Source organism: Corylus avellana, chromosome 3 (assembly GCF_965113065.1).
Source record: "Corylus avellana chromosome 3, dhCorAvel1.hap1.2, whole genome shotgun sequence".
Classification (NCBI taxonomy): domain Eukaryota; kingdom Viridiplantae; phylum Streptophyta; class Magnoliopsida; order Fagales; family Betulaceae; genus Corylus; species Corylus avellana.
This window is the reverse complement of record NC_142492.1, coordinates 33,275,667-33,301,083: the sequence shown is the minus strand read 5'-3', so window position 1 is coordinate 33,301,083 and position 25,417 is coordinate 33,275,667. Positions and strand designations below refer to the sequence as shown.

At 35.5% G+C, this 25,417-nt stretch overlaps 1 protein-coding gene across 2 annotated transcripts in view; it reads right to left on the bottom strand.

The window, feature by feature from the left end:
• The window catches only part of ATM (Serine/Threonine-kinase ATM-like protein), a 59,733-nt gene that overhangs the window by 9,696 nt on the left and 24,620 nt on the right, over positions 1-25,417 (bottom strand). For both annotated transcript variants that reach the window (XM_059588569.2, XM_088514142.1), the window contains exons 30-60: positions 20,626-20,745; positions 20,176-20,361; positions 18,735-18,856; positions 18,578-18,647; positions 18,313-18,440; positions 17,234-17,375; positions 17,002-17,142; positions 16,802-16,900; positions 16,649-16,695; positions 16,178-16,370; positions 15,872-16,093; positions 13,541-13,612; positions 11,203-11,272; positions 10,491-10,608; positions 10,245-10,368; positions 7,357-7,491; positions 6,063-6,173; positions 5,828-5,875; positions 5,606-5,710; positions 5,302-5,388; positions 3,837-4,154; positions 3,579-3,694; positions 3,098-3,164; positions 2,945-3,019; positions 2,349-2,471; positions 1,955-2,119; positions 1,784-1,882; positions 771-922; positions 449-650; positions 328-375; positions 119-202 (exon numbers count right to left, since the gene is read on the bottom strand). In XM_059588569.2, coding sequence (XP_059444552.2) covers positions 119-202; positions 328-375; positions 449-650; positions 771-922; positions 1,784-1,882; positions 1,955-2,119; positions 2,349-2,471; positions 2,945-3,019; positions 3,098-3,164; positions 3,579-3,694; positions 3,837-4,154; positions 5,302-5,388; positions 5,606-5,710; positions 5,828-5,875; positions 6,063-6,173; positions 7,357-7,491; positions 10,245-10,368; positions 10,491-10,608; positions 11,203-11,272; positions 13,541-13,612; positions 15,872-16,093; positions 16,178-16,370; positions 16,649-16,695; positions 16,802-16,900; positions 17,002-17,142; positions 17,234-17,375; positions 18,313-18,440; positions 18,578-18,647; positions 18,735-18,856; positions 20,176-20,361; positions 20,626-20,745 — 3,789 coding nt within the window. The remainder of the gene's footprint in view (positions 1-118; positions 203-327; positions 376-448; positions 651-770; positions 923-1,783; positions 1,883-1,954; positions 2,120-2,348; positions 2,472-2,944; positions 3,020-3,097; positions 3,165-3,578; positions 3,695-3,836; positions 4,155-5,301; positions 5,389-5,605; positions 5,711-5,827; positions 5,876-6,062; positions 6,174-7,356; positions 7,492-10,244; positions 10,369-10,490; positions 10,609-11,202; positions 11,273-13,540; positions 13,613-15,871; positions 16,094-16,177; positions 16,371-16,648; positions 16,696-16,801; positions 16,901-17,001; positions 17,143-17,233; positions 17,376-18,312; positions 18,441-18,577; positions 18,648-18,734; positions 18,857-20,175; positions 20,362-20,625; positions 20,746-25,417) is intronic.

Sequence of the window (25,417 nt, the reverse complement as noted above, 5' to 3'; positions counted from 1 at the left end):
TTTAGATTCATATGCTCCATTTCTGACCATTCAGGTCACCAAAGTCCTGTTCAGCAGAGCATGACATAGACACACTCACACACAATATTTGAAGAAAACGAAGGAATAACATCAATACCTGCAATTTTTCAGCCTCTTCCTTGTCCATGGTCAGTTGCTTTTGCAACTCTTGTATTTTTAAAGAGTAGTCAGTCTTCTCCCCCTAAAATATTGTATATGTAAATCTTATTAAAAAGGAAAAGCAACTTAGCAGGCAATTAATACCACTATGAAAAGAACTATACATGAATCACTGGAAATGGAAATGGATTAAGGGTTGGAGTTTACCTTTGATGAACTTTTTACACGTTTAATTAGTGCCTCCAACTCTTTTGTCTGCAAAATAAACATAATCGAGAATAGTACAAATATAAAGTGTAACTTAGAATTCCAAGTCTAAGTTTGGTACCTTATGTTTCCTTAAACGCAGTGCCGCTTGCCACTCATTAGAGGCAAGTCTTTCCTCGTAACTCCTAAATAGAGCGTCTGCATAATGTGCAAGATGAAAATGAGTTTGGCTTTGTCTTTCGATGGACTTTTTGTTTGTAGTCTTCTGATCCTCAGCAAGTGAAACTGCAGGCTTCAAATACTTCTCTAAAATAGTTCTGGAGCTGCATTATTCAACACAGACATTGTATGTGAAAAGTTAAGAAAATCAGTAAATTAGTGTTTTTGAACACATAGATGGCACCCAAAACAATTTTTCCGAACATATGAATTTGGTATATAACTTGCTAGATCGAGTTTCTGCCAGCCACTTCCCAACCAAGCGATATACATCTGAAGCCTCTTCATTCGACTCATAATTTTGTATGATATATTTTGCAAGGCTGATAGCCATCCCATCCTGACTTTGGGCACGCAAAAGCTTTGCTTCTTCAAGCTGCAATTACAAAATAATTATAGCCATGCAGGTGATAACTATATCTGAGCAATGTCTCAGTAACACAGAAAAGAGGCATGTCACACTTTGAATATGAAATCCAAGTATTTGAATGGCTAAAAGTGAAGTTTCTATAAAAAAATCAAAATTCTTGATAGTTAGTTTGTTCTCTATTTCAATTTAGGATAATGATTAGGAAAATTGCCTTCTTTTCACTAGGCAGAAAGAAGGGCCCATATAAAGCTTCTTTGCGAAAGTGTAGCCAATGTTCTCAGGAAGAAAATTACGCTGTTCAATAGTTATAATTAAAGGAAATTCATATAACATCACAAAAAAGTCAAATTCCAACTTTCGTGTTGGAAGCATATTGGAAATGGTGCAAAATTGTGGAATGGTTGCCCACAATATGCAAGGCACTATGGTATCTATGGATAGGAAGATGAAGCACTAGGCAAGTGAGGCTCATTACAGAAGCTCAAAATGATGAGTATCTAATATCTGGAGATCCAGAAGATGATTTTTCTTTGGATGAAAGATGATAAATTATCCCTCCAGAAGGAAGTGCCAACACTTGCTATCACTTGTAACCTGAACTCACCCTATTACAGGTCCAAGACTAAGATCAACTAGTCTAAAACTACTCGACTGAATATATACTTCATCAAAACTAAATTATTAATCAAATGCAGGGAAAAGAACATGGATTAAAACATATTATTGGAAACCGAGATTAAAGCTTAAATACCAACTACCAGTATGACCATGCAGAGTCGATAGCAATATACAAATTCAGGTTCTCAACAGTGTACAATTCATACAAATTTTTAAAATTCCTTAAAATATCAAAAGGTGAAACTCTACCCTTCCAAGCCAGTACAAGGATGAGTTTTGCTCTCCGCTTTCAACACAGAGGAACTTAAACTCATGCAAAGCTGCAGCTGCTTGAGAAAACCTGGAGCCCTGTAAAACAAAGAAAGATTTCAGAAAATGGGATAAAGTCATGATTTGCAGATATAAATATGTTGATGATACCTTACGAAGAGTGGATGCAGATTGCAAAAGATGTTGCATCTTAGAGTCTTTACAACTTATGATTTGAAGTAGAACTCGCCTGAATGCTATAAATGGCTCCAACAGATTCATATGTAGCTGTGTTCTTTCCAAAATGGAGTTCCAATCCGTATTCAGCCATGACAACTAGTTGACAGTCAAAAAATTCTATCAGAAGACCAGAATATCTTTTTCCCTTCCTGATATTTTTATTTCTACATATTATTTTTAAAATAAAAGATCTATTACAATTTACAAGGAATCAAACTCTTCAATATACTAAGAAAATAGAAAAAGTCCAAGTGTTTTATAGAATCAAAAGACATGCAGATGCTTGCTCCTCATTTATCCTGAAAGACATGTATAACAAAAGTACCTGGTCTGAGGTTGGAATTACAGGTTCAGAAAATACTTTTTGCTTCTTTGGATAGTATTTTATTCTCTCACATGGAGATGTTGTCCAACGTAAATCCCAAGCCATGCCAAGATGATAAAAGATCTGCGTAAGGGCACATTGACATAGCAGAAAATTGAAACAGGAACTGTATAAAAGAAAAAAGAAAAAAAAGAAATGATACTTTCCATCATGATCAGCAAAAGATGAAGAACCAGGCACCACAAGTGATCTAGGTTTTTAAATTTCAAGGCTTTCCTAACGAGGTAAATATATACTCAATTTGTACCAATCAACACATTCCAGACTGTGTTGGTATCTGCCAAAACAAAATTTATTAAAAGAAAAGCTGTTCAATGCATCTGCCTAGTTTTCTAGAAGCTCGGAAACTACCAGGATTGACTAAAATCTCTGCTAATTATCCAAAGAGAAGCATGCCAATATTGGAAAGTGTCACCATTTATGATTTGGACTAGATTCCAAAGACTTAGTACTAATATATGATTCAAAATTTACATGGCCACATTTGCAATTGGCGTACATGTTAGGGAGCATTGTATCCGAGGTATATTGCATACCTGGAGTTTGATTATTGTCGAGTAGATGTATTCAGTGCTCTCTTCGCTTGCACGAGAAACAGACAACACAAGCTCCTAGAGTCATTGAAACATAACTAGATTACATAAAGTCCAGTTGCTGGTTTACAGATATGAAAAGTCTATAAATATTACCTGCTTCGAATCTTTTAGTTTTCTATGAAAATCGTCAAAATCTCCCTCCTGCAATGCCCTCAAGCAACTAATTTTCCAAAAGGAAGAAAAGAAAAGATTGCATTAGCCACAAGTCAATGGAAACATGTTCTTTTCCTGTTAAGTGCACTGAATATCTTTTGACACGTCCATACATCTATACAATATCCCATCTCTGTGGGTGCTGAGAAACACTGAAAATCATAGTTCTAAGTGCGATGTCATCATGCGCTACTTGCTAATATTTTTTTATGCTTTGTTTAAAATCAATAACCTATGCAGTATATACTGCCATGTCGCAGCATAGTTCAATTGAATTGTCGCTTTTTGCAATATATTGGAGGGCAAAATGGTTTCTTTACTAGATAACACATACATCAGGAGTATCTATTGTAAATCAACATATTTACTATTTAAATGTCTACAATATACAGCTATTAAACACAAGATCAAACCAAATTACCTGTGCAGATTTTCATTGAAATGATCATTTTTTATATGCAGACTTGAAGATGGAGAATTAGCTTCCACATAAAGCAAGGAGAAATCCCAGTTTCCTGCTCGCCAAGCAGCTTCGTACTGCAAACAGTTCACAAACAAAAACAAGGAAAATGAGAAAGTTTGCATCAAATTAACTTGCAAAACCAGAAAGACAAAAGTGATATACACTGGTAATCACCCCTTTACAACAAGGCAGAAAAACAGAAAAAAGAAGGCAAACCTGCAATTCAGTAAATTCCTGATCATGCTGAAACTGACCCTTTCGAGATGTCAATCCTTGGCAATACAGATCGAGCACATGCATACAACCAATTTGCTGCAAAGATCTAATCAGCCCTTTGTAAGGTTTTCTTTGTGTTATCTCATCTTCCAATTGGAACTCTGATAAATGATCTGTTGGTTGAGTACATTCCAGTGACAAATATCTGGAACTACCACCTGTTTGTACTGAGGCATCTGATCGCACTTGCAAGTCATAGTATTCAAGGGCCTTGCTCCAATTCCCCTCATGCTCAAAGGTAATCATTTGAGAGACCAGCTTTTGACGCCATCACCAAAAAACCACAAAAAGTGTAAACTGTAAGAATATACTAATGTTCTGAATGTACATGCTAATTACAAACTAACATATACAGCCAAACTATCATGCACAGAAAAAAGTTATAAATTCAGATTTTCATTTGACCGATATACACATTTGGATAGGAGTGTATGTCTCGGTCCCGGTCAGCTACCCATCACAACAGAAGAACTTATGAAAATTATCATCGAGTCTTCATCTTTACAGTTGCAACTAAAGTTCAGCCATTTAGTAATGGAAATCAAATTGAAGCATGCTATTTGGAATCAAGTCCAAAAGACATCAGTTGATTGGATGACTTCAATCACTATTTACACAATGCCTTCTTCAGAACGTTTCATGAAAATTTCACTATCCAAGGAATTTGGTCAAAATAAGACAGCCAAATCATCTATCAAGTGGTATATGTACACTTTGGTATTTCAACTGACTAATTAACAAAACTATATGGAGGATCCATTCAATGGAGGAGTATCAAGCCTATAAGACAAAATTTCGAATATTACCACAAAGTTTTGGCAGGGTAACTAAAATCTCAACCAAACGAAAGGTGGTCAAGTCTAACTGAAAGTAGGATTTGATTATACAAGGTAGAAACAGCAGCTTGACATTAGCTAGATACATCAGACTTTAATGAAAACACACATGCAATAAATAGGTCAAAGGGGTGGCCAACAGGGCACTTATTAAAGAGAAATATGTAGTCACAACCATTAGATACTCGGTAAACCCCACATAGACGACTCAACTCGAAAAAGCTTGGTGTAAATTTAAACATGGAGAGGAAGCTTGTCATCAATCATTCATTGATGAGAAAAGCACCTGCAATTCTCGTAAAATAAGCAACACACACACAAGTGAGGGTTGAACTATTGGTCCTTTTTCTCCCATTTTCCCCCTTTTGTGTTTTTAGGTCTGTTCGTCCTTTTTTTGGCAAGGGGCTGATGGCATGCAACAATCTCATCTCAAAGTGGTAGAAAAAGTGAAAATTTCCACAAGCATAACATTCCAAGTAGTACAACACACACTCGATAAGCTCTAGGGCACAACAGATACTAATAATGGAAGAGAAAGGACTTTCAAAGAGGCAAATATATTGACTAACCTTGTGCGACTGGATGATCCCATATAAGCTGTCAGGTTCATTGATTTGAGTGACAGCTGAGACAAGTATTCCAACGTGAAGTGGTAACTAGTGATCAAGAGTACCCAAACAAAAAATGAATTACGAGAATCTTGCAAAGACGTAAGACCACAATAAAAGTAAAAACAGTCCTAATGTAGTATTTCTAACTCAGGAGCTAATTCAAGCAAAGCGCAAAACATATACCATAAACATGATCCTGGATAACAGAAACAAAAATTCAATCCAGCAAGGGCGTGGCACACAATATCTCCATGGGAATTACCATTTCTGTGTGGGAGAAATCTGGGCTCCCTAGTGTGAGGCTGTTGAAATGCTCTTCACACCAATGCTCAACATGCATCATAGCCGTAAAATACGAACCACAAACCTGTAAGGTACACAATCCATGTCACAGAAACTATGAGATAAATGCTAAAGTAAATGAGGCACCAAAATTCAAAACACAACATAAATAACAAGAAAGTATGGAAACATCAATACTCACGACTGCTGATTTAGCAACAACGAGGTAATCAATGCAAAGCCAATAAACCTGGGAATGAATGTAACTTGTCAGGAAAAGAACTAAAGAGAAAGGAAATTGACACATTTCACGAACTCAAGTTAAACAAGGACTTAATCCCAACCAAAATCCAAACATTTTTAACGCTATTCCAACTACCACAACAGTGTACACACACATCCATATGTTTGTCTGCATGTAGCATAGAAGAGAATACCTTGTCCCATAAAGCTGTTGACATTGCCACCACACTTGATGTAGCAACTGAATCTCTAGCCCTTGCAGATGCGGAACGGGATTTTGAGCTATAACTTGAAGGCTTAGCACACTGGAGACCAAAGCATAATTAATCTTTTTTGGCCAACACTTTTATTTAAAAGAAATAAAAAGAAATAAATAATAAAAATAATAATAAAAAAACTGCAAACAACCTAAACGAATGTTCACATTCAGTGGGCTGATTATCATACGACTAACCCAAACAATAGAAGCAAAAATATAATGATTAGCAAAAACTTTGTCAAGTATATGTGAACACACCAATTTATCTTCTTCTTTTTTCTTTTCTTTTTTTCACAGATAACAACATCAATATATAATCCAATAAGAACTATTTTTTTAATACTTCACCATTTGAACCAGTTAAAATAACATATTGTACTTTGTAAAATTAATTTCACTGAAGTACCTATTTTAAGTTAGGGCTATTGTCTAGAGTAATGTTCAGAGTATCATGCTCTTTTTTTTAATAAGTAAAATAATTCATTAAAAGCGCATAGGGCACAACACAAGTAGACAAAAAGTGTGCAAGAGAAAGACAGCCAGCAACCCAAGAAAGAGAAAATAGAGTACAACAATCTACAAAGTAGAGATATTTCATTGAGAAAGCACAAAAGGGTGCAAACGTAGTACATGGGAAACATAGAAGAGAATCCCCTAATCAATAGAAAAAGAAGAACAAAGGTTCAAAAAGCTAGAAAAACTAGAAAAAAGCAAACTATTAAGAGCTGCTATCTATCTCTAAAGGGAACTGAATATAATCATTTTCATATAAAACTAGGACCAACTAATTCCTTCTAAGACTTAAGTAATGATCTTTACAACTTACAAATTATGAGATGAATGTCTTCATCTTGCGACTCAAGAACAGTGTAAAGACAAAAATTAGTTATTTTCCTCAAAACTCTTTCTCAATAAGCATAACTTCAAAAAAAAAAAAACAAAAACAAAACAAAACTTTCTCCAACAATCTAACAGATCCCTTATAATTTCTTCTCTCCACCATATATTTTCTGATAACTCAAATAAGATTTAATAAATAAAGCATAATATATTACGAAAAAAGAAGACATCACATAGACATGAATTAAGTGAACAAGGAAAGATATGTTTGAAAGAACAATATTTTATTTATCACAGGTTACCAAATTTGAAACTTCAAATCTGAGAAAAACTAAGAACTCAAGAAGCATCAAACCCAACCAACTAAAAGGATAGATCAACAAACTCACCTTAGAACTTTCACTCTTCGATGATAGAGAAGATCTTTCCATGACATGACATAATCTAAGTTCATTAAGGGCATTCAAGAAAATTTGAATCGATTTGATCAGCTTATTGGACTCTGTGAATATATTTTCGTGCACCTGCATGTGAGACAGAGTTAACAAAGCAACTTTGTTTGGACAACAACACAAAAGATAAAGCAGACCGGAACACCACACATGCATGACTAACCATAAGATTAAGCTAATAATATAATTCACTCATACTTGTTTGTTATTGAAATGCAATATTGGACTAATTTAGTATATTTTGAATTTATTTTATAAGTAATTCAACTCTATTAAAAGCACAGAGGGGTGCAACCCTAGTACATAGGAAATATACAAGAGACCCCTAATGTATAGAGAAAGAAAAACAAACTTCAAAAACTCTAAAAAATTAGAAACGGGCAAGGTATTGAATGCTACTATTTGTGTAAAGAGACAGGAACATCTTTTTCAGCTCTAACATCTCGTTCTCACGATCTTAAAAGTTCATTGCCTTCTGCTCACTCCATATACACCACATTAACCACAAGGGAGCCAACCCCCACACTTCCAAAGCAGCAAGATGTCTCAATTGCCTTCTCAAACTCACCAACAACTCTCTCACCCTACGAAGCATAACCCATGAAACACTAAACAACTGGAAAAGTGAACTCCATAGTTCTCTTGCAACCTCACAATGAAGGAAGAGGTGATCAATAGATTCCCTACTTTTCTTACACATACAACACCAATCTACCACATAACATTCCTCTTTTGTAAATTATTTAAAGTCAAGATTTTCCCTAAAGCGGCGGTCCACACTAAGAACACCACTCTCGATGGAACCTTAACTTTCCAGATACTCTTCCAAGGGAAAGGGAACTTACCGAAGTAGATCACACATGATAGTAAGACTTCAATTCAAAAAATTTCATTTTAGAAGGAATTCAACAAATTTTATCCTTGCCTCCTTATTGTACTCTTTGAGAATACAACTCAAAGAAAGCAGAGATAACTACCACCTCCCAATCATGCACAAGTCTTGTAAAGAAAATATTCCAATAAATATTTCCATTCCGGAACCACATATGAACTGCTACCCACACATCCTTACAACGTGCAACACATTATAATTCACTATAATTCTGGATAAGAAAACTTCAAAGGCTGCTCCCCACACCATAAATCATACCAAAACTGCACAATAAATCCATCTCCCACCTCATACCTAACAAAGTAAGAAAAACTTTCCCACCCCTTCTTAATACATTTCCACACTCCCACACTATAAGGCCCCGGAGCCTCCTTGGAACACCAACCTCCCCTCAAGCTAACATATAGTGTCCACCACTGATCTCCACAAAGCCTTCCTCTCAGTAGCATACTTCCACAACCGCTTACCCAAAAGGGCCCAATTAAACTGAGTTAGATTTTTCACCCCTAAACCCCTTGAAGGTTAGGAGTACAAATCTTCGACCACTTTGCTAAATGAAATTTAAACTTATCCCCAATACCCCCCAAAGAAAATTCCTCTAAGGCTTTTCCATTCTATAAGCCACTCGTATCGGAATAGGAATAATATGTTGGTAAATTAGAAAGAGTGCTTTTTATCAAAGTCAACATCTCCCTTAGATAGATAAAGCCTCTTCCAACCCGCTAAGCGATGTTCCATCTTCTCAATAATGTCATTCTAAATGGTAGAAGCCTTGTAAGAAGCTCCCAAAAGAAGACCCAACTACTTCATCGGCAACAAAGCCACTCTACACCCAACTATCTCCTTCTTGGAGAAATTTATCTTCAACCTTGACACCACTTCAAAGCATAAGAATACACACCGCAGGTTACGAAGTTTGCAAACAATAAATGTGACACTATTATCTCCTCATGATTTTTCGATCCCATCAAAAATTCCCAGAAGAGTCGGTTGTCCATAGTAGCAAGCATCATCCTACTCAAAGCCTCCATAACAACCACAAATAGAAAAGGAGATAATGAATCCCCTTGTCTTAATCACACAAGCTACTTAAGACACCAGATGAAGATCCATTAATAACAATGCAAAACCGCATCGTAGTCATGCAATGTTATATCCAAACTCGCCATCTCTCCCCAAAGCCACACCTCTTCAACAAGTATAACAGAAACTCCCATTTAATATGATCATAGGCCTTCTCCAAATCCAAATTACACAATACTCCTGGTTTCTCAGGTTGAATATGACAATCTAGACATCCATTCCCTGCCAAAACAGAATCCAGAATTTGTCTACCTCTGAGAAACGCATTCATAGAACTTGAGAAATCTTCCCAATATTGATTTCAATCTGTTTGCCACGACCTTAGAAATAATTTTAGGGTAAATGTATCATGAATCCCTGAGTCAAGGAGCGATTTGAAACTATTCTCTCACTTTTAAAAAATTAACTTTAACTGCTTGATTTGTAGGACCCACATAGGTGCAGGTGAGAGTCCTAGAGATCCAATGGTTACTTTTCAAAAAGAGAGGATGGGAGAAGGATGAGAGAATACTAAATAGCATTTCTCGATATTAAATTGACTAGGAACTCACTCAGCAATTAAAAAAAAAAGTTATCAAAAGAGAGAGAAAGGAAGAAAAGGTTATTGGTTTAAGTTTTATAGTTCTTTCAGCTTACCGTCCTTGAGCTATTGCACCCCCCACACACACCCCCACCCCCCCGCCCCCTAAAAAAAAAGATTGACAATGACACAAATAATTATCTAAATATTCTATTGACTTCAAGAGTCAAATGGAAACAAATATATATATATATATATATATATATATATATATATATATATATATATATATATAAAATTGGAACTGACCAAATAACTTAAGAATACAACCTGCACTGAGATAATTTTATGAAGATCCACATCCATATCTTTCCTGCCAGCCAGATTGACAATAACACTTGGCAACAGAAGCTCAGCAACTTCAGCTTTCAGCAACACTATATCTTGACATAATCTGCAAACCAGATGTGAACCTAATTAATCGAGGATGTTAGGCAACCATGAAGAAACAAAAAACAAAAACACAACTTGATTTAGGAATCCACAGGTTGTTTCTTTGAAGTATAAATACAATACCTTAGAATTACATCATTGCAATAGCCAATAAGCGTGTACACAAGTGGACAAATCCACATGTCAAAAGCTTTACCATGTGTCACCCATACAGTAGATTTCTCCAACGAATATGCTTCAGCTGATAATATAAGCAGTCATATTGATGCATATTCAAAGGACTAATCATAGAACAAAAAGTATAAAACCCAAGCAAAAACAAAAGGGAGGTTTATACCCCAGAGAATAAAGTGACATACCAGAGCAACAAAAGCCGAATACATGATGCATAAATACAATTCCAAATTGGCAATCCTGATGATCACTTGTCAACTAATACACTCCAATTTCCATCATTCATTTTCACTTTGTTATCACCAGATGAGCCCCATGCTTACTCAACAATTTGTCAGAAGTACTTCAAGGCCAGTTCTATGACAATGTATAAATGTGTTTGTGGGTGGGTGGGTGGGTGGAAATATATAACTAATGCACATTTAAACCCCATCAATTCAAGGAAATGATAAAGGATCATAAAACAAGAAAATACCAGATTTAGTCATCTCAATAGAGAGAACAGAACAAAGAATCAAACTAGATTATAAAGAATATGGACAAAAAGAAGGGTAGAAAGAGAAGAACACTTAAAACTCAATAAGGAAAAAAGCTTCCAACTTTACATGCCAAACATCGCATGACCAAAATAAATAAGCTACAAAAATTAGCATCCATGTACCTTTGAACTTCCTTTCCAGATCCAAAAGGAACTTTTCCACTAGCTCAATATTAATACCCTTGGAATGAACCTACAAGATGAATATTTAGTTAGGGACAGTAAAGAAGACAACACCAAAAAAGAGTTACTTAAAATGTTGACCATTTAGTTAAGGACAATATAATGGAATTACAACTGTAAAATAGCGCGCAAAAAGAAAGCAGAAAACCATGTTAAATCTATCTTCCAAGGGCATTAATATTGAGCTGACATTCTGAACTGTAGTATTTCTTCCCCACCATTGTAGTATTTGGGTCTCCCTCTGGGTGCTCATTTCAAGTCAAAAGCTATTTGGGATGGGGTAGTGGAGAAGATGGAAAAAAAGATTGGCAAGTTGGAAAAAGATCTATTTATCTCAAGGTGGCCGTCTAACTCTTATCAAGAGCACGCTTGCCAGCTTACCTATGTATATCTTGTCCCTTTCCCCTTACCAGCCAGTATGGCTAGAAGATTGCTCATATTCAAAGGGATTTTCGTTGGGATGGTGTTGATGGAGAGCATAAGCTCCATCTAGTGAAATGGAAGTCTGTTTGCTCCCCAGTTCGTAGAGGAGGGTTGGGTGTGAAAAACCTCTTGCTGATTAATAAAGCTTTATTGGGTTAAATGGCTTTGGAGATTTGCTCAACAAGAAAATTCTTTATGGAGATAGGTGATTGTGGAGAAGTATGGGATCTAGAGAGGGGGTTGGTGTTTTAAGGTAACTTGAGTGCTAAAAGGAGTGGGTCCATGGAGGAATGTTAGAAATGGCTAGGGGCGTTTCTCGAACTTGGTCTCCTACACAATAGGGGGCGGACCTTGCCTTCGTTTCTAGCAGGATGTGTGGTGCGAAAAAGCGACTCTTAAGCCCCTATTCCTAGAACTCTATTCTATAGCTTGGGACATAGAGACCTTAGTGTCAGATTACATGGACTCTTCCGGAACTTATGTCCATTAGAACCCAAATTTTCTTGGGGCGGTCAAGGATTGGGAGCTTGAGTCCTTTGTTGCAATCTTCAATCTAGTATAAACATCAAAAACTCACCCAAGAGAGATATACGCATCAAAAGCCCATTCAACTATCGGAGGTCCCTACTATCTATCCACTTTTTGTGATTTTAGATATGACTTGTTTTATACATCTTGAGTTCAGCATCCAAAGTAGAATCCAGATATCAAAAACATCACATTCAAACAGCAAGCAACATCTCCCTCCTTTTTTTTTTTGTCTGTGGCTAAACGACCTGTTGTTTCACCCGTTGTTGAACAACTTGCCATTTTGCTCAGTGATATACAACATGTCATTTTGGACCATTCCAAATGATCAGTTGTTTGCCATCAACACCGGACCAACTTGTTTTTGTCCCCGATCAGAATCTCCATGTGCAGCCGCATGAGATCGTGCTGCCGCCATTGAAAAACTATCTTCTTAAAATAACACCTAGAAACAACCGTAAAACCCAAAAAAGACTACCTTTATCAATTAAATTCAACAAAACAAACTAAATCTCACTTCTAATCCACGGATCTCCTCCACTGTTCGTAGGTCGCACTTGACAAAACACCCCAAAAGAAACAAAACTAAAACGATCATAAACGGACCAGAGAGCCATTAATGAGGTGCATTGCAAGCTAACCAAAGAACGGGGACATTTGCTCTATGCGGACATAAGCATCTGTATGGCTTACGTCAACAACTGTATGACACTGTGTTTCCCTGTATTTTTCTGAATTGTTGCTAAGATTCGATTTGCTCTAATACCAAATTAAAATAGTATATCAAGTGTTGGAAGTCCCACATTGCTTGGGCATTAAGGAGATGGACCATTTATAAGGTGAGGGGAAACCTCAACTCTTGAGCTAGCTTTTGGGTTGAGTTAGGCCCAAGACCCATTTCTAATATCAAGAAACGAGTGAAAAATAAGACTAAAGAAAAGTGTCTGAAAAGAGAGCACACCAGAAATTTAGAGTTCTCGTGCTTATGTATTATTTACAATGGCCACACATAGTACGTGTACATAAATGCCCTCTAGTATTACAATAATAAAAATAACTCTTAACCACCGAAATTCACTCCTCAAAAATAACTTTGAATCATCATTCATGTCGAAATTCCGTTATAAACCAATGAAAAGCAGTGATGCTGAGGAAGCTGATATTGATGCCAGCAATAAATGCAACAGGATACCCTACCACAATAAGACTTCATGCATCAAGACCAAAACAAGAATCTTTCACCCATATTGCCAAAAAAATCTTATAGAATTTTATAAATTTAAAATTGATATTAAAAAGTAGATATAATAAATAGAAGAATGCTTGCCTCAATAAGAGACCTCTCATAAGAATCAAATGACGTTAAAGCTCTTTGACCACTTTCAGTTGAAAGTATTCCCTGGTTGATGGGGTGAAACAAATCATAAAAACATAAGTAATACACTACAGAACCAGAAGATAACTTAACAGGAACTAAGTCAATCTTGCAAAGTAAAACACCTTTACATGAAGTTTCCTTAGTGACTAAATAAGATCATCCACAAGAAAGGCACAAATGCACAGATATCCTTTTTCAAACAAGGATTTGAACATGCAGGTCCTAAAAATAGCTTTCCTACATGTACACTCAACTGACATGAACATAAATAAAGTCTAGAAATGAATGAAAATAACATGTCATTTGCCTCAAATTCCAGGAAATAATGCAATCATTATAATGGCACCCAACATAACTTTAAGGACTACCCAGTAGTATATTACTTTGCCAATATCTTATATCTTTATATAAAAGCATCTAGCCATCTAGGTAATCATTTCAACTAAGAGCACCAACCCAATCTTTTACATATATACTATCCTCGTATTGTCATTTTTTTTACAAGTTCACCAGGTTTAAAAAATGTACTTTCTAATTTTTCTCATATCTATTCTAAATTTTCGAACAATAACAATATAACTGAAAAGCCATATCATTTAGACTCAATATAGTTTTAAATCCTAAATTCATATCCTTGACAAGGATTTCATCATTTTTATCAAAAAAACTCCTCTCCTCTACCTTATTCCCATCCTCCTAAGAGCACTAGCAGCAGACTCCCTATAGCACATTCCCTTTCCTATGTTTAGAGAAAATCTAAAAAATCACCCACATCAGAAGCCCTAAATATAACCAACATTAAATGGCATCTACAATGTTTCCCAATGCATTGGGAAACACTGTAGATGCCCAATGCATTATTAAATTATAAAAAACTGATTCTCCCTCCTCTCTCCTTCACATGTCCCAACAATTCTCTCTCCTCTCTCATTGATTGCAATGATAAAAAGAAATAGTATTTAATTCATATAGAGAAAAATAAGGGAATCTATTGTGAAGTGTTTTTGTATAGGGAATCAAAAAGTAATTTTATTCCCTAAATTGAGGAAAAATGGTTGGAAGCTGCTGCTAGTGCTCTAAGATCTCTAACACTTTCCATTAACCAAGCCCTAGCTTTCATTTCCCTCAATCAGCATTCATCAATTATTACTCTAGTCAGCATAGGAAGGCTCTCAGTTAAACCTTCCAATGAGTTTTTTTGTTAACAATTTCATTTGGTTTAACTTTTACAATGGAATTCAAAATCTATTCGGTCTAACTTTTACAATGTTTTAAGGGTTAAATACACTTAAACCCCCTAAACTATCAGCCATCTTCAAAAAAGACCCATGAACTGACAAGTGTGACACTTAGATACATCAAACTGTCATTTCGTGGCAAAAATGTCACTTTATTATGGTTAACTTCACTTAGGACTCCTGAACTGCCACGTGTTTTGAGAAGATCCCCAAAATTTTAAAAAATCTCAATTTCAACCCCTCTGAACTTTCAATTTGATGCAATTGACCCCCTTTCGTCAATTTTTGCCGTTAAATCCTAACGGAAACCACTATAAAGATCAAATTACCCATCAAATTTTTTAAAATTTTAATTTGAAATTAAGGGTAAATTTGAAAATTTTTAAAAATATAAGGGGTATAAAGGTCATTTTATCACTGTTAACGTCCATAAATTGACGAAAGGGGTACATTGCATCAAATTGAAAGTTCAGGGGGTGAAATTGAGAGTTTTTGAAATTTTGGAAGTCTTCTCAAAACGAGTAGTAGTTCAGGGTCTTAAGTAATGTTTCCCCAAATTATTAAGTAGTAAAAAAAGACAAAATGTTAAAACCCCCCTTTCCATGGGTGGTTTCGGCCACCCAAATGGAAAAGGGGGGAGGGGGGCGGTGGTCGCGAGCCACCCCTTCCTCAATGTTGGGTGGCTGAACCACACTATTGTGTTACCCTTTTTAAGAAAATAGGGGTGTTATAGGAAGAGAGACAGAAAAGTCCACTTTTGCATCCAACCAAACTTACGAGGCTAACAAAGTGGCTTATTTGCCACAAAATGGTAGTTTGCTGTATCCAAATGTCACACCTCTCAGTTTGTGGGACGTCTTTTGAAAATGGCTGATAGTTAAAGGAGCTTGTGTATTTAACCCATATTTTTATTATACAAACATTTTACAAGACAAGTATCACGCACATTGAAATCTAAGAAACCACAGCAAAATAAAACTATGTATTTCAGCCTCATAAGCTTCATCAAAGGGCAAAGCCATATGGACCTATATTCACTCACCCGAAGAGCTTGTGAAGTCATATCAACTATTTTAACAGAATCATCCATCAGGTACTTCTTCAGAAGTCTCAAAATTGCAATCAAAAGCTCTTCAGATATGCCGGTAACAATGTAGAAGTTGATTGCTGTAGCACTATCATGATTAATAGGCTGGCAAACATGAATGTGACCAGAGTCTCCAGGCAAATGGAAAACAACACAATGTGGGTCCCCAATACCAACCTGCAGTCACATTCAAAAGTGAAAATGTTGCAGGCCAAATCATATTAAACCTAAATATGAAGTGAAACAATCCAGTAGTGATACCCTAGAAATGAAATCAGACACCAATGCTCTAAAACTATTGGCGTCATCTGAACCGCACATACGGACAAGTGTCCAGACTGCAGACACAATCTCATGGTCACCATGCCAATATCTATTTGCCATAAGATCTTCCGCATTCTTTCCACTCCAACAAGTTTCATCCATGAGTAACTTCTTGTGCAGTGCTTGGAGACTGAAAGGATATACCATGTATATAAAGCATATCAGCACACACTTACAACCCATGTTAGATCACAAGTTTTCAATTAACAAAACTAGAACATTGCAAACTTAACCATTAAAATGGTAAGCGATTTAAAAACAAACCTACTTTCTATTAATTTATTAAAATTTGATGTTTTGCAATTCTAGTCTTTTTGTTTTTACCATTTGATGCAACATCAGTCGATAAGCTCAAATTTGATGAACTTCATTTAAGTACAGACAAGAATGGCAGATAAAAAAAATCACCTCCACAAAAGTAACCTTGGTGGAAGGTAGGAAGATCTCTTCACAAACTGAAAATGGACCCAGTACAAGGGAAAAACATGAAAATGAGATGTGAAGAATATTTAAATTGCTCTAACACTGATGCAAACCTTCTAAAAGTTGAAAACACTCTACCTTTAATAAGTGGTCTCTTGGAGAGTACGCTCGGCACAATTCCTGATGGAATTTTCGTAGTTCATCGAAGATATCTATTTCAGGGAAGGGTTCCAATTCCTGCCATTAAGAAATTGACAATTCATAGCAACATCTCCACCGAATCGAGTTTAAGCCTTAATTTGAAATAAATCTATTTCTAAGGATTCAGAAAAACCTACTCTGATGTAATCATAAAGAGATGGATCAGAATCCATAGTTAGTTGGAGTAACAAAGACAAAACTTGAGAGGATCTAGTGCCAGAAAGTTCTCCATTAGCTTCAAATGGAATGCAACAAGCCACCAACTTTGACACCAAAAACTGCAATGATACAAAATCAGAAGAGAGCAGAGAATGTTGAGGGAGAAGGAGCTAAACACATGAGGATTTACGATTAACACATGACACATACCTGAAGCTGCTCGCCCAGAACGCTGATAATTTCTTTGGATGGGTTACTTTTAAAAATCCTCAGCAATGCGGAGATGATACGACAGCATTGCTCTTGTAAAGCATGACAACCAATGAATTGCCCAATCAAGTTGAAAAGATAACTGCACAAATTAAACATTAGACAATCTCAAAGACAAATCATACAACTGCAAAGTCACATAACTCTAAAAAATTAGTCTTGTATAACATGAAAGCTAATCGTCCAATCTGCAATAATACCGCAAAAACTCGCAGCATCAAGCTAAAAATTTAATATCCATCAACTATAAAAATTTGGTGAAGCACCCTAGACCGAGAAACCCCTGCATGCGGAAGAGGATAAAGCAAACCAGCAAACAGCCACCATTAAAAATACATTAAGAATGTCCAGCAAAGGATTATCTTTTTGACCTTTTCTAATTGGTGCAAAGAAGACAAACCCAGAAGAAGGTTGTTCCCACTTTCTCAATATTCTTTTTTTTTTTTTTCATAGATAATCAAGCATATATGAAAAAATTGCCCCTAAGTACAAAGGTTGTATACACCTACTACCCTTACCCTTCCGGGGGTGATCCTTTTCTAAGGACCCCCCCAATAATAATAATAATAATAATAATAATAAAATCATAATAAATAAAAAGAGGCACATTAAATGTAAGATGACACTTGTGAGAAAACAGAATTGTTCTTTAATGTAACTTGGAGAGACAAACTTCTTCAAATAAGGAAAAATAAATAAGGGAGAAAGACAAAGTAATTAGAAACAAAAGAAAGAAGAGCATAATGAGGATAACAAAAGAGGCCACGGATATGACTTCCAAACATCTTGATGGCATAGCAATTACAATAACACCTTTAGAAGCCTAAAGATAAAGCTACAAGCCACACAACATCTATGAAGAGTTTTCAAAAGGGAAATTTAAATGTAAGGGGCCTCAAACAACATTTCCTCCCCTCCACCTCCACCACCTTTTAATAGACTAAAATCCATACAAATTAAACAAATGTCTCAGTAATACACACAATGACTAAAACATAAAGATTCTCAATATAACTCACTTTGAAGTGCTTGAAACAGCAGCTCTGTGCCCAAGAATGTTTATAAGCACCTCAACTCCAGCCAACCGATGACATTTATGCCTATGATGAACTGCTGCTGCTATTTTATAATGCATTTCTACTATAAACTGCATGACCGAAATAGTAGTTCATTTCACAAAATGCAAAGGAAATGTTAACGGCTGAAGAAGAGATCTGGAGTTTGAAAGGGAAATTTGAAAGATCAAGAAACAGAAAAACATATTATATGAAATTTTAACATCACCATGAAGACTCTATCAGGACGAAAAATGTTAATCTTGTCAATAACACAAGCTGCTCTAGGATGGTCCTCCCTGCACAAATCCAGCAAGAAAAACTATGAACATAAACTCCAGAAAGGGACAGATAAATCAAAGAGTGGTGAGATAGAGGAAATGCACATTTCCAAAAAACCATCAACAACTGTTTGAATTGCATGTGCAATTGTATCCCTGGAAAAGAAAGGGACTGGAGGATCTGATGCACAAGAGGCAAGAGACAGAATGTGGCTGACAATAGATACCTACAAATACAAAGAAGCATGAAGAGATATTATGAGTAAAGACTCCTCAAAAAAGTTCACTTAATTCTGACAGAAATACTATGAATCAGACCTAAATGTTAATCAACTTTGCAATAAATTGACTTGATACTTGCATTGGGTCATGCCTTGCAGGCTGACAATTCGATTTTTATTCGGTTTGGATTGCATTGGGTCATGCCTTGCAGGGTGAGGGACTTGTTCGATAGTTGGTGGTCGGGAGGACGATCCCGAAGCGCGGTTGTGTGGAAGATGATCCCTCTGTGTCTTATGTGGTGTATATGGAATGAAAGAAATGCTAGATGTTTTGAAAATTTTACTAGGACTATAGAGGAATTGACCCATTTTTTCTTCTTTACTCTTTACTTTTGGACGGCCGTTTGGCTATCTCCATTAGTGATTAGTTTTTCTGATTTTCTTTTTCATTTCTCTCCCTCTTAGGCGCTCTCTATTTATACCTCCCGTGTATGTGGGTTGCGCCCCTTTGCGCTTTTAATATATATTACATTTACTTATCAAAAAAAAAAAACAGAACAAACCAGGCCATGCATAATGAAACTCACATAGAAAGATGCACTCAGAAATTTGTGTAACACTAAAATTGACTTGATACTTGCACATAGCACTCACTCTAAATAATCACAAGGCTTCCTTCTAGCAATTTCATTATCATTAATTATGTGCAAAGGAACTCAACCCTAGTACACGGGGAATATACAAGAGAACCCTTAATCAGAAGAAACAGAAGAATAAAAATTCAAGAAATCTGCAGAACTTGAAACAAGCAAATTATGATGTGCAGATACCCAAGTATATAAAGTGTTGAACACAATCTTCTGCAACTCTGTCACCGAAGTCTCTACATATTCAAATCACTAAGCCTTCTTCTCGCACCAAAGACACTACAATAAACACAATGGAGCCAACCTCCATACTTCCATAACTGTACCACGCCCAACTCGACCTCCCCAACTGACCAACAAAACAATCACCCATCTAGGCATAACCCACTCTACACCAAACAAATTAAGAATGGAACTCCATAATTCTATTGCCACTTCACAATGAATCAGTAAGTGATCGATAGACTCCCCACTCTTCTTACACATAATTTCTTAGATTGAAAACATTATTCCTTCTAACATATCAGTAAATTAGATTAGTCGGTCATTAAGTTATCAAAAAAAAAATTAGATTAGTCGGTCATTATTTGAAGAGCCATGTCATCAATCTTAAACTCCCAGATAATCAAAAAACTACAGAAACCAAAAAGAAAAAGGAGATGAAAGGTATGACCAAACCATTTGTTTCTTTATCAGTTTGTCTCGTTCATTCTCAGATATCTCAGCAAGATGCAAAATCGAACTCTGAAGCACAACTGCTCCCTTTTCCCACCCGGATCTCTTACTGCAATGCAATGCCATACAGACAGCAAAGATTGGCACAAATTGATTTTTAACCAGAACTGCCAACGGTTGACAAGCAACCTGTTATCAAATAACCGTCAGATAAAATGACAAATATACAAGACCAAAATGTTTATACGAAAGATACAAGAACCAAAGACAAGCACAATCGACATGCAATATCAGTTTCATGTTCAAAAGGGAAATGTGCACAATACATTCGCCATTACTATTTAACAATGACATGGCAGAAACTCAAAAATATTCAGCAAAAAAAACTTGATATCCAGTTGATGCTAGAGATTTCTGTCCACTCATTACAAAAGAGAGTAGATAAGCCAATACCTTAGAAAGCCAGCTTAGGTTGGAGCTATCTCCATGCAGAACCAGAGCTGGAAAAAGCCAATGGGAACAATATTGCAAGAAATAGCTAGGATCGGCATCTGAGACAAAAAGTTGACGTATCTGCAAAGAACGGTTGGGATGCGGTCAGATGGAACACATATGGATGTATTACCCCAAACCAAGAAAAAAAATTGAATTACCATTAGGCAACATTATATAGGTAACATGGGAATTTCAATATAGGTTGGAGTTGAACTACCAGTAATGCATGCAAATATGTGAACCAAAAATACACAAGCAATAAATATCTACAGCATCAATTTTGTTTGCAATGTTAATATGACACAATAACTCATTAGCGTCCAAATAAAATGTTAATTTAGGCTAACACATTTGTAGATAAAGTCTAAAACTGCATTTTCTTTTTATTACTACACATTATCTCACATCAAAAGGTATCAGCTCCAAGGAAACCGCCAAAATAACTCAAATAGATTACAATCCAGTAATTATCTAAAAATGGTACCAAAGAATTGAGATAGTAAATTCAATGGAACACCCACAACTCCAAATATTTGACAATATAAATTCCCTCGTTATTTGATGCCTCTTCCTAATGGTTTTGATTGAGAACACCTACACCAAAAGATGGAAGCTATCCATTTAAAAAAAAAAAAAAAAAAAAACAATTACATAAGGCTATATTACAATGTGATGGTGGGGTTAGAATGCAACTTTTTTTTTCAATAAGTAATCGAAATATCATTAAAAGTGAAAGGCGCTACCTGGGTACACAGGAAGTAGACAAAAGAAGCACCTAGCTGGTGGGGTCAGAATGTGATTTTTTTTATATAAAAAAAAAAAAAGGTAAATGAACTATCATTAAAAGTAAAAGGCGCAACCCAGGTATATAGGAAATATACAAAAGAAACACTTAGCTAGCATGAGGAAAAATAAAATAAAAATCATGAAAGCTGAGCACAAAAGAAGCTAAAAATGCAGCTGTTCAAAAATGAAGAGTATTAAAAATAAGGCCTTAAGCTCCGTAGACGTCCTCTCATGGTCTTGAAACTTCTATCATTATGTTCTTTCCAGAGACACCACAAGAGACAAGAATGCACCGTCTTCCACACAACAACACTCTTAAGTGCATCAGTCCACCAACAAGCATACAATCAACAAGTCTTCTAGGCATAACCCAAGAAAACCCGAAACGACTGAAAAATACACTCCATAATGCACAAGCTACCTCACAATAAAGAAGAAGAGGATCCACGGACTCCCATCTCTCTATCACATACAACACCTATCAACCACAACGATATGCCTCTTCCTAAGATTATCCATGATTGATCTTTCCTAGGGCTGCCAACCAAGCAAAAAGGCTACTCTCAAAGGAACCTTGGTCCGCCAAATAAACAAGGACATTGTAAAAGGAACTAACAACGGACCCTTTTTTGGAGGGGATCCAACATAGTTTGTCTTCACCTTCCCTTCTTACTCTAAGTGAGTACAACAAATTGAAAAACAAAGCAAAGACATCCACCTTCCAATCATGAGCTGCTCTAACAAAGCTTACATTCCACTAATTGGTGATGATAGCTTAAAAGTGTCTATTTTCTCTATTAAAATAAGCTTTATCATACTTTATTTTATACCAATTCTTGCATTTTATATTTAATTGTGGAATAATGTTTAATTATTAAATGTGAGCTTAAAATGATATTATAATGCAAGTTATTGGCTTTTGTAGGAAAAAAACACAAAATAAAAAAATAAAAATAAAAATAAAAAATAGAAAAGAAAAGCCAAGCCAAGCAAAATTACCAAATGAAGAAGTCAAGCACGTGGGGCCAATTAAGAAAGAAACGAAGGAAAACCAAATAAGAAAAGAAGAAAAGGCGGTGAAGCTTGACAAATCAGGAAATAAAAAATAAAAAATAAAAAAAGGAAAACCTTCTCCCTAAAGAAATCTACGCCAATTCTTCACTATATATAGAACAACAATTCCCACGATTAAGGGGGAGCCAGAGCGCCCGGGCTGGGAGAAGAGGCCACATGGTAGAAAAGAAAGAGAGAAGAGAGAGACAGAGGGCTTCATGCATAGGATTTATTCCTAATATTCAAGTTCTTTCTTTTTCATGTCTTTTTATTTATGCATTGTTAAGTATTTTAATATCATGAGTAGCTAAATCTCTAGCCCTTTAATATTATGAGTAGCTAAATCTCTAGCTAGGGCTAGGGGTGAAGCCTAGTATTTTTATTATGTGTTCTTCATAGATTAATGACTGAATTTTGCGGATGCTTTTGAATTTCATGTGACAAATTTATTTTGACTCATTATGATTTTTGTTTATATCAAATGCTTACTTTGTTTGATTTGTTATGATTCAAAAAAATATTGAGTGCTTAATTTATTGTTACATTGTTATTAAAAATCAAATTCTCAACAAATCCATGTTCAATCTATTTTATATTTGATTGATGCTTAATTCTTTTATCTTCCGATTACGAGATTGATTTTCTACCTAGTTGAGTAAAAACTATGTCTCAAGAATACATAATATAATGCTAGGTGGATCCCTAAAACCTTAGTGTTTTTCCCATTAATTTTATCAAATCTCACTTTTCTTAATTTAGTTTAGGTAATTTAATTTTTATCTTAATAGTTTACTGCTTCATTTATTCTATTTAGTTTAATTGCATTGTTTAATTTTATCTTTATTTCTCAACCACCATTTTTATTGAACTAGATTAGAATTTATTTAGTTAAGATTTAGTTAGTTTTCCTACAATTATACAAGTCTATGTGGGTTCGACCTTGTACTTGCATCCCTATATTTCAAAACAATTTGTGCACTTGCAAGTACATTTAAAATTTCACAACAAGTGCGAGTTCGAATCCACAAGGACTTGTATAATTGTAAGAAAACTAACTAAATCTTAGCTAAATAAATCCTAATCTAGTTCAACAAAAATGGTGGTTGCAAAATAAAGATAAAATTAAACAATGCAATTAAACTAAACAGAATAAATGACGCAGTAAATTATTAAGATAAAAATAACCAATACAAACTAAAAATTAAATTAACTAAACTAAATTAAGAAAAGTGAGATTTGATAAAATTAATGGGAAAAACACTAAGGTTTTGGGGATCCACCTAGCATTATATTACGTATTCTTGATACATATTGTTTTACTCAACTAGGTAGAAAATCAATTCTCCCAATTGGAAGATAAAAGAATTAAGCATCAATCAAATATAAAATAGACTAAACATGGATTTGTTGAGAATTTGATTTTTAATAACAATGTGACAATAAATTAAACACTTAATATATTTTCGAATCATAACAAATCAAGCAAAGTAAGCATTTGATATAAAATAAATAAATAAAATCATAATGAGTCAAAAATAAACATGCCAAATGAAATTGTTCTCAAATTAAAAAGCATCCCCAAAATTCAGTCATTAATCTATGAAGAACAACAACAGTCTCAATTGGAACCACCATAAAGCTCCAAGTGAGCCACTACAGAAGCATCCTTAGCTCAAGCAATACCATATAAAATCTCGAAAAACTTCCATAAGGGCCTTCTCTCCATACCACATATCAATACGTATAAATAGGACTTAAAACATTGAAGGGATGGAGCAAGTCAGGGTTGCACAAAATTGGGCACAAAATTAATGGTTTACAATACATTCTAAAAACTTAACAATCATGCTTCCCATCAGGCATAATTTTCAATGTATCCACGTCTTTTGCATTTTTTTTTTGATAAGTAATATTTTATATCAAAAGCGCAGAGGGGCGCAACCCTAGTACACAGGAAGTATACAAGGGAAACGACTAACTAGAAGAAGAGAAAAGAACAAGAAAATCAAGAAAGCTAATAACTAAAGGAGCGAGCCAAGCCGCTGTCCATGAGTAGAGGGTATGGAAAAAGAAGGCCGTGAGTTCCTCCAAGGATCGCTCAGAATCCTGAAAGCATCTCTCATTCCTTTCTGACCATAGGCACCACACAATGCATTGAGGAACCATTTTCCAAGCAACGCCACTCTTGGAGCGACCTCCTGACCACCAACAAGCAAATAATCCCTCCACCTTCTTAGGCATGACCCAAGACAATCCAGTATCCACGTCTTTTGCATTAGAAACCATTTGTTTAATGGGTTGACTTATTTGACTTGGCATATCCATTCTCACCCCATTCTATCTATTTGTCTCTTGTTTTGCTAGTCTAAATCTCTACCTCTCCCATTCCTCGTCTTTCCCAAAAGAAAAACCCTAGTCCCAAGCTTTCGGTCAATGCCACTTAAGTAACAAGGTAACTTCTGAACCCCTTCGTTGACTTTCAACTAATCACTTCCTTCATCTCATTTCCTAAGCATGAAGTTTGTTTATGATTTTCAATTCCTAAAATCTTGGGCATGTATGTCACATTTTATCCAAGAATCCCATCGTATGCTAACAGGTTCATCCATTGTGTTGCTGTATGGCAGCATATTATCTGGTTTATTTGCATGCTCCTCACTTTACGTTGATAGATAAAAAGTTTTCAGGGATGCTCATTGATCAGATTGACACCATTGTTTGCCAAGTCATGGATCAAAAACAGAGCAGCAGTGTCCAGCCAGTTTGATTCGATCTGTATGCCACCCTACTTTGTATTGGAAATATTATGTAAACATAACACATAACAGTGAATCGCGGTTTACGCAAAGCTTATAAGATAAAATTGGGAGACAATTTAATATTTCATTCTTGATAGAGCAGACACTTTCTT